The 10,003-nt window shown below is 34.0% G+C and overlaps 1 protein-coding gene across 1 annotated transcript; it reads left to right on the top strand.

The window, feature by feature from the left end:
• The first annotated feature begins 4,882 nt into the window (after positions 1-4,882).
• LOC115968696 (squalene monooxygenase SE1-like) lies at positions 4,883-9,748 on the top strand. The gene is made up of 8 exons (XM_031088170.1): positions 4,883-5,276; positions 6,647-6,758; positions 6,911-7,085; positions 7,486-7,654; positions 7,871-8,089; positions 8,494-8,769; positions 8,948-9,226; positions 9,380-9,748. Exons 1-8 carry the CDS (start codon positions 5,043-5,045, stop codon positions 9,482-9,484), a joined length of 1,569 nt encoding a protein of 522 aa, XP_030944030.1. The 5' UTR covers positions 4,883-5,042; the 3' UTR covers positions 9,485-9,748.
• The last annotated feature ends 255 nt before the right edge of the window (positions 9,749-10,003 follow it).

Raw genomic sequence — 10,003 nt, forward strand, 5'->3', positions numbered from 1 at the left:
TGATTGTGGTTTTCTGGGTTTGGTTTGCTGGGGTTTGGTTTTGGTTTTTGTATTGGGGAATTTTTTTTTTTTTAGATAAACACCTCTGTTACTCTGAGTCTGTGTTTGGTTTTGCTTTGCTGGAGTTTGATTTAGTTTTGCTGATTTGCTTTGTATAGGCAGTAATATTGGGGTTTGATTTCTCTGGCAGGGACGTGACCAGCGACGTGATGGGTATTTTCTGATTCTCTGTATTGATTTTTTTTTTTTTGGGTTGAGAATCCGTGGGCTTGCTGTGAGTGAGCCACCTCTGTCATCTATTGGGCTCATCGTGGGCTTTGCTTGCCATGGGCTGGGCTGGGCTCTGTCAATTTTTTTTTCCAGATTTTAGTACAAATTTTTTTTGGGCTTTTTTTTTTTTTTTTGCTTGAAAGTAGAACAGAGAATTTTTTATTTTTTAATTTTTAATTTTTAATTTGAGGTGTTCCTAATTTTTGATTGAGGGTTGGGAGAATGGGTGAGAAATGGGTAGGGGGGCTGGCTGTCTAAGGTTGGGGGGGCTGGCTGTCTAAGGTTGGGGGGGCCGTTTAATTTTTTCTTCATAGGCTAATGGGGAAAAAAAAAAATTTGCAGGGGCCACGGCCCCCCCAAGCCACTATGTGGCTCCGCCCCTGAGAACCACTACTGATTTTAGCACTAGTTCTAACTTGGCAAGAAATGCTAGTCAATGATGAGGAAAATCCAGCTAAGGTAAAGCTAGCTACTAAAAGAGAACAAATCCAGTAAGGATCATGAAAATCATATAACTAGAGAGTTCGTGTGAAACAGGACTTAGATTGGGTCCAATATCTAGTTGCATTGGACTCATCCAAATGATAACACATATTCCACAGTGAACACATGACATCATTGAAATGAGTTTAGTACAACTAGACACTCGATCCAATCCTTATCTTATAAAACGTAAGTGTCATTTGTGTGCTCAAGTCTAGCTCCTGTGTAATCAATACAACTTAAGTTTGTGTGCACTGGCAGTTGAGGTGTCGCACTCATTCGTACTTTTTAGTTTTGTAATAAACAATCATATTTGGGCCTCTACCATTCTTTTTTCATTTTTGGTAGAAGAAAAATGCGTAGGGTATGGAGCAGCTCTTACGCGCCCAGGACAACCGAGAAAGAGATGAGAATCAACATGCTCACTAGTGGAGAGGCACTCAAACCCAAGATCAAAGTCTTGTTGACCCAAATCTCTTGTCACTAAGCCACCTGCCGCATTGGCTACCACATATTTCATTCAATATCTATAATGGACCCAAACTATTAGACTTTTAAAAAAATGGGGAAAGAAAAAAATAGTAATAAACCACGAGTTTTGGCTAAAATGTTAATGATAACGAAACAAAGCCAGCCTTAAGTGTAAAACCAAGACGATATTATTGTAAGAGTGTAACTAAAACCTACTTTTAAGGCCCACCTTTAAGTCAAATTAAATGCATGACATGGAAACATACGCGTTCATATTACCACCAATGGTAGGTTATCACCATTCTTAATTATTATGCCTAAGATGTTTTAATAGAAATTTTCTATCCCACTTTAATGTTTCATTTTATGTACTTTACTAATTACATTTATACCATACCCCACTAACTATACCATACCCTGTACCTTTTCTTTTCTTTTTTTTCTCAATTTGAAACTTAGCTTATTATATAAAAAAGGAAAAAAAATTATATGTAATAAGATGCAATTGAAACATAAAGTGAAACACTCTAAAGGGAAACATGAGATCTTTATTTTTGCTCTAAATTGGAAGTTTATATATATAATCCCCTTATTGCTGACCCAATTTGTGCAAAAGTTTTCTTTTCAGTACAAATGTATGTCTAGTCTGTAGAATGACTAGAATCTTTTACAATCATAAACAAATACAAAAACCAATGTTATGAGAGAGAGAGAGAGAGAGAGAGAGAGAGAGAGAGAGAGAGAGAGAGAGAGAGAGAGAGAGAGAGAGAGAGAGAGAGAGAGAGAGAGAGAGAGAGAGAGAGAGAGAGAGAGAGGGGGGGAAGGTGAACCACCTAACCATTTGACCCCAAATCCAATGGTTGCACAACAGGCTTCTGCCCTTGGCTATGCTTGAGTTATCTTTGGCACTGCCATCCATTCTCCCCCCTGATCTTTTAAAAGCTTATGAGACTTTCAAGAAAGAACCTAACATACTGCATTTTAGGGATTTCTCACATCTTTTACAGTTTTTTTACAGGTTTCCAAATCTCCCATGGATCATTACATGGGAATACAAGATAGAAAAGCATCCCCAGTATCCTTTTCCTATGCTCGCCAGAAAGTTTAAATTAAAATGGTGGAATAAGTTTAATTTTGATCATATTTGCCAAGAATTACAGAAAAAGACCTCTTCCTCCCAGACGGAAAGTTCTAATTTCTTTTTAGATAAGAGTCAAGTTTAGTGCCAGCTTGCCTCTGTTTCAGACATAAGACAGCTTAAAAAGCAACTGCTTGAAGCTGCATCACAAATATCAGACGATGAAGATGACATAGTAATGGAATCCTCTTCTCCAAACTACAGAACTCATCCAGAAGCATTTCAAGATTCCCAAGATCCCTATGACATGTGACAGATAAGACAAAAGGAGACAGATAGATACAAAAAGAAGACAAAATACCAAAAGATAAAATGACAGAATGCAGACAGATCCAGAAAGATATTTTGACAGAATATTATTTGTACGCAGATTCTCACAGATAGAAAGTTACTGTTCACTAGCATGCGTACCCGGACAGACTGCCAGATAGACTACTTTTACTGTTCAAGACTCTACCGACATATTAACTTGAGTTCACTTTAATTAACTCAGGTTACTTTTGAAGACTTTTCTGTTGTTAGGTTTAGTGTTTGGCAAATTCTTTTTATTTAGTCTTCCACATCATCACAATGGCATTGTTGGTAGGACAAAATTTAGGTACAATACCTTAGGTACTATTCCTTAAATTCCCCTCTTAAGATTCAACCCTGTGGCTATTTAATTAAAAAATACACTTCCATCCCTTGAGAAAAAATCCACATGGCATAATCTTAAAAAGGGAACTTAAGAAACAGCACCTAAATACTATACCTAAGTCTTGCTCTTGTTGGTAACTATTTGTTAATGTTACATCATTCAATATTTTTTTTATTTAATTATTAAAAATCATACCATTGAATTACACAATATAATATATGACCAATAATTCCTCATTTATTTTTATCAAAAGAATGAAAAACGAACTTTTTAAAGTTTGGGACACAAATTTTTGTTAAAATTTAGAGACCAAAATAGTATTTTACCTTATAATATATGATGATTCCCAAATGTAATTGATGACGTGCATAAGGAATATTTTATATGAACCATAAAAATATATTTATTAAAATTTTCAAATGAACTAATAGCTTATACATTCATCGCACGGAACATCAACCAATGGAAAAAAAAATGGAGGTAGCTAGAGAACAATAGAAAACACAAAGAGTTTTTTTTTTTTTTTCTTAAATCAATAGAACCTAAAAGTCAATAAATCAATTTTGAAGTTATTGACAAAAGAAAAATAATTATAGTAACTAAAGAAGGAGAGGAAATTGGCAAAACATTGCTCTTGAGAGAGCTGACTTGACCAGCCTCTTCTTTGGCAAACTTCATATATTTAGTTTATTACAAACGGGAGTGGACTGATTCTATAAAGTGTCTACTAGCTGTATATTAATTGTGGAATAAGGGAGTCCTTTTTATCACCCCCTGTTTGGTTCCCATTGTTTTCAAAAACCTTGAAAAATTTTTTAACCTTACTAAAACAATTTTATAGTCATCGGCCATCATCCAATACTCCCATAGTACCAAACTCTCTTTGACCAATCCATTATTACTTGGAAATCCATTTCCAGTGCAACTCTTTTGACTTAGGACTATTTCACACTGAACATGTAACTTATTTTATGATCAGAATAGGCCCAATATCATATATTCATAGTAAGTAATTCATTGGACAAAAAAATTTAGACTAAAATACTTTTTTGTCCTTAAACTTTGTCAAAAGTTTGTTTTCATCCCTAAACTTTAAAAAGTTCGTTATTTGTCCTTAAATTGTTGAAATGTCCGTCTTTTGTCACTAAAATATTGAAAATGTTTCACTTTTTGTCCATCAACTTTAAACAATATCTTTTTTTTTATCCCCTAAATTATTGAATTCTTTTTATTTTTTCCTCCATATTTTGCCTTTAAACTATTGAAAAAAAATATTCATACAAAATTTAAAGATGAAAAAAGAATTTTTTTTTTTTTTTTTTTTTTAAGTTTAGAGACAAAAAATAAATTTTTAATAAAATTTAAAGACAAAAAATAATATTTTACCCAAAATTTTAATACTATACCTGGAGCAACATCTTTTGTTGGTGTGATATTGTCAGGTGTAAGTAAAGATCTACGATTAGAAAGGGTAACAATATATACTATATATATATATATATATATATATATATATCTTAAAATTTAAAAATATTTTTATTTTGACCTTTTACATTTCGAAGTTTTCATTTTATCCCTAATTACTGTTTTCATACTATCAAAAACACTTAATGTTATTATACCTAACTTTCTTTTTTCTTTTAAATTTTCTTTTCTTGGCTAAAATTTTTGAAGAAAAAGTTAAAAATAACAGTAGTAATCAACGAGTACTAAAATGTCAAAAGCATCCCCAACAGGCCAACAGAAGCCATTATTGACTAATTATCAAACCAAAAAAAAAAAAGTCATTATTGACTTACAAAGCTTGCGTTACTTAACCCTTTTTTTTGGTAGAATGCCTTGCCTTACCTACCTTCTATATAAACGCATTCCATTTCACTTGCAAAACATAACTCACACGTAAAAAAAGGTTATAAGTACAAAACCTGTGAGGCTAAGAGAGTGCTTGCACCACAAGACAGTAGAAAGTTCATTGTCATCTAACCTTTTTTTCTTGTTCCTGTTCATCTTCTTCATCATCCAATCAGTCACCAATCTTTGAAGATGATCTACGAGTATATAGTCGGTGGAGTAGTTTTGGCTACTATGTTGGGCTTTGTTTTGTTGTACGGTGTCAAAGGAAAGAAGACCACAAGAGCTTCAATGGAGATAACAAGAAATGGGTTTGTAAGTATTTTGAATAACGGAATTTGTCAGTCTGAGATTACTAGAAGCACCGACGTGGTCATAGTTGGTGCTGGAGTTGCCGGTGCAGCTCTTGCTTACACCCTTGGGAAGGTGATTCTTTATTTTTCTCTACATACTAGCCTTTTTTTTTTTTCCGTCAAAAGAAGAGAAACCCACAATTCCTTTTGAAAGTTCTTGACTTGAATCTAGGATGACACAAATTTTTTTTTTTTTTTAACTAAGTCTATAGTTGAGAAAACGGAGATCTAAATCCGAACGTCTCTCTAGAAAATAGTAAAAGGTGTCAAATGAATTACGGATCTTTTAAGATACTGTTTTTTTAACTTTTTTACTGTTGTTCATACGACATCAATAACTTTCTTTTTGGCATAAGTGGTTGTTTTTTATTTGGCGCCAATACTACTTGAAATAACTAGAATCCATGTAAAGAGAGATTTTTTTATTAGAATATGATGACAGTTTCTTTTGGATCATAAGCTGCGTGCTGTGTTCATTGGCTAGTGGATATGACTATTATTTTCCACAACTTAGGAAGATTTTTCTTTTTCTTTTTATCTTGTTGAGAATTTGGAGGTGTGTGAAAAGTATTTTAGTTTGGGTTCTTTTTTGTTGCAGAGGAAAATATGGTAAAAGGAAAGAAAAAGTAAATCATTTTTCCTTTTTTTTTTTAGAAAGAATTTTGTTCCTATTTGATTTTGTGGAAACAATCAGCTTTAAATCAATTCATAATAGTACAATACGTAGTCAATACCCTAAAAGTCAATTTAAAATTTTTATAAAAAAAAATTAAAAGTTCTCTTCTTTTTCATAATGACGGAACAGTCTGTTGACTTCTTGTAGTGAATTTTTACTTTGTTTTGATTCTGTTTTACAATGAATTCACATGTGCAATTATAAAGTTTCACGTTGAGAAACTTATTAAAAAAATGAGAGAGGTTGGTTGACTTATAAATCTATCAAAAATTTGTTTCACTTTTCTTCTTTTAGTTGGTAGGATAGTGAAAGGCTCTCATTAAATAAAGCTGAAATAGAATTTGAAGTTTTGGCTAAAAGCCTAAAACCACTAGGCCTTTTTAATGCTTTATACCATTTTTTAAAAATAAGTTTTATAATAAGATGCTATTCTGAATTGGCCCCATTGAGGATTACTCGATGCTGATGAATTACTGCTTTCAGTGCAGTCCGAAATCCAATTTGTCAAGTCCAAAATTTTATAAGCAGGGTACTTAGATTTTAAATTGTACTTTGGAGGCATTACTATTATAAAGTGTGTAATTGTTAATCATGTTCAAAATAACTTGGGATGATTATAGAGTGAAATAGAAGACGAACTATTTGCTAAGGCGGGTTTCTAATTTGTGGAGAAATTTATTAATTTGATGAAAATAGAATATGCCTTTGTGCCCTTTTGTTTTCTTAGTGTGATTTGATCAAACTTTGTATTCTGCTACTTATTGTAGGAAGGACGTCAAGTGCATGTGATTGAAAGAGACTTGAGTGAACCTGACAGAATTGTTGGTGAGCTGCTACAACCAGGCGGCTATTTGAAACTGATTGAGTTGGGTCTTGAAGGTAAGGAAGCTATCTTGCAATTTGTATGATAGCAAAAGTTTGCTATAATTTATGTTTGTATCAAATTAATTTGATATTAATTAAGTAGAACTCTCCTTACTTGTCCTGTAACAGCCTTCCATTCTAATTGGTAAGGAGTTTTTTGGCTGCAGATTGTGTCAATGAAATCGATGCTCAGAAAGTATTTGGATATGCTCTTTACAAGGATGGGAAAGATTCTAAACTGTCCTATCCATTGGAAAAGTATCGTGCAGATGTTGCTGGGAGAAGCTTTCACAATGGCCGTTTCATACAAAGATTGAGGGAAAAGGCTGCATCTCTGCCAAAGTATTCTTCATTTCACTTTGAACTCATCTTTGCAGGAGTCAACTTAGTTTCCTATTTCTAAATATTGGTTATTACGATAAAGACGATACATATGCAATCTTAAACTGTACATATTTTTTTTTTGGTGAAATTTGTTGTGTCTGTAGGATTGTTGTTTGCAAATTTGTACCAAAGTCTGAATCTTAACATTGTCCTCTCACTCATGTTTTGGTTCATGATTTCTTTAAAGTATACTGCCTTACATGTCAATTCTTTACTTTTAGAGTAACTATGAAAACTTTAGGTGCTTGCAATGTTGTTTGTAGACCAATCAATCCCCTGCCTCATTATGATACAACATAATTATTTCAATAGTTCTTATTTTCAATGGTTACAATCTCTCTTTCTTAACTTAATGCAGTGTCAGATTGGAACAAGGAACAGTAACAGGTTTAGTTGAAGAAAAGGGAACTATCAAAGGGGTGCACTACAAAACCAAGACTAGTCAAGAGCTGACTGCATATGCTCCCCTCACAATTGTATGTGATGGTTGCTTTTCAAATTTGCGACGCTCCCTATGCGACCCTAAGGTAATTTTTTTTCTTATAAAATAACAAGAGAATTTGTTTAAACCTATCAAGATTTCAAATTAGATGGCTATTGATTAAAATAGGAATTTGTGCATTTTTAAATCTACAATAAAGTTACATTCAATCTGTCCCCAAAGCCTGGGGTTTAGATTGCTAGTAACTCAGTATTAGGACATTCTAATTTTACTTAACATTGCTCCACTATCAACTCTGCAGGTTGATAACCCCTCCTGTTTTGTTGGTTTAATCCTCGAAAACTGTGATCTTCCACATGCAAATCATGGACATGTTATTCTCGGAGATCCTTCACCTATCTTGTTCTATCCTATCAGTAGCACTGAGATTCGATGTTTGGTTGATGTTCCTGGCCAAAAAGTGCCGTCCATTTCTAATGGAGAAATGGCCCAGTATTTGAAATCCGTGGTGGCTCCCCAGGTATCCATAATCTTCTTGGCATGATTTCTGTACATTTATCCAGGAACCACAAGACTCGAAAAAAGTTTTCTTTGCTAATTGGGAACTGTTTATGTTTGTCTTGCTTTTTACTAATATGATTTCAATCAAGTAAATGCATTTTTCTATGCACTTATTGAGACTAAATCAATCTGGTTTTGAAATCCCAATCCTTTTTCAAGGGTACTTTTGCTGATCTTTAGTGATGGACTAAATATACAGTCTCATGCATTTAAATTCTTATGATTTAAAAGAAAAAAATTTATTTTTTCGTTCAGCTATTGGTTACTCACTCTGACTTGGAAATTTCATCTTTAATAGTTGTTGTGATATCTGATTCCTACTTGACTGATTTTTCTCACTAATCAATGAAATTTGTGTTTCAGGTTCCCCCTGAGCTTTACGATGCTTTCATAGCTGCAGTTGATAAGGGAAACATAAAATCAATGCCAAATAGAAGCATGCCTGCCGCTCCCCATCCCACTCCTGGTGCACTTTTAATGGGGGATGCATTCAACATGAGGCACCCTCTAACCGGAGGAGGAATGACTGTGGCTCTATCAGATATTGTTATACTAAGGGATCTTCTTAGGCCTCTGCAAGATCTGTATGATGCATCTACCCTTTGCGAATATCTTGAATCCTTCTACACCTTACGCAAGGTAAACTGCATTATATGTTTGCTATCTGATTCCTTTAGTTTACATGAAGTACAAATGCCTATTGGTTTTGTACCATTTTTACGCATATAAAACACGAACACCTTCATGACAAATATTTGAAATTGTAGGTGAATTATCAAATTAATTACTATATTGCACTTTTTTCCTCTTTTTGCAGCCAGTGGCATCTACCATAAATACATTGGCAGGTGCCCTCTACAAAGTGTTTTGCGCATCACCTGATCCAGCAAGGAAGGAAATGCGCCAAGCATGTTTTGACTATCTGAGTCTTGGAGGTGTTTGCTCAACTGGACCTGTGTCACTACTCTCTGGTCTAAACCCTCGCCCATTGAATTTGGTTTTCCATTTCTTCGCTGTGGCTGTCTTCGGTGTTGGCCGCTTGTTACTTCCATTTCCTTCACCAAAACGCATTTGGCTTGGAGCTAGATTGATTTATGTATGTATTTCCATTTGCCACTTTGTTTTCAATCAGAGTCCATTCCATATGTCTTTCAGCTTATATTGTTCATATTGATTTCTTCCTAGTACTTTTGATAAGTAGATGCATATTAAAATTTCTAATCTGTATCATATTCTTTTCATTTTCCAGGGTGCATCATGTATCATTTTCCCCATAATCAAGGCTGAAGGAGTTAGACAGATGTTTTTCCCTGTAACTGTGCCGGCCTATCACAGAGCTCCCCCTATTCATTAGCATGATCAAAAGAAAAGTTTTCTAAATATAAGGAAATGCAATAATAGCATGTGGATTTCATTCCTGTAAGGGAAATTAATTTGTAAATCAGCAATCCTCCCTTTGTAAGAAATAAAATGAGGTCTAGGAAACAGTTAGCAGAATGTTAGCGTGCAATATGTGTAATAATCAGAATCTGCTTTATTTGAGAAAAAGATTTCCCACAAACTTGTACTTGGCAATTTATGTTGAAATGAAGCAACATTGCAAATAAGTTGGGTCCAATTAGATTACAAGCTTAATTCCAGACTTTTGCAATCCAATCCTAACTACCCCACCTGCTAGTGCTTCACTAGAGTTTGAAAAAGACTGAAACTTAATCCTGCAAGTTTCAGCTTTGAACAAGTAACCCTATTATTTTACCTTTCGCATTGCGTGATTGCTTTCCCTTGCACGAAAAGTGCACATAGCTTGACTTCTAGTGCTTTAACTAATTCAAGTATCTTTGTATGTACTAATTTCTTTCTTTCTTCTAGTCAC

This window comes from Quercus lobata, chromosome 11 (assembly GCF_001633185.2).
Source record: "Quercus lobata isolate SW786 chromosome 11, ValleyOak3.0 Primary Assembly, whole genome shotgun sequence".
NCBI classification, from domain to species: domain Eukaryota; kingdom Viridiplantae; phylum Streptophyta; class Magnoliopsida; order Fagales; family Fagaceae; genus Quercus; species Quercus lobata.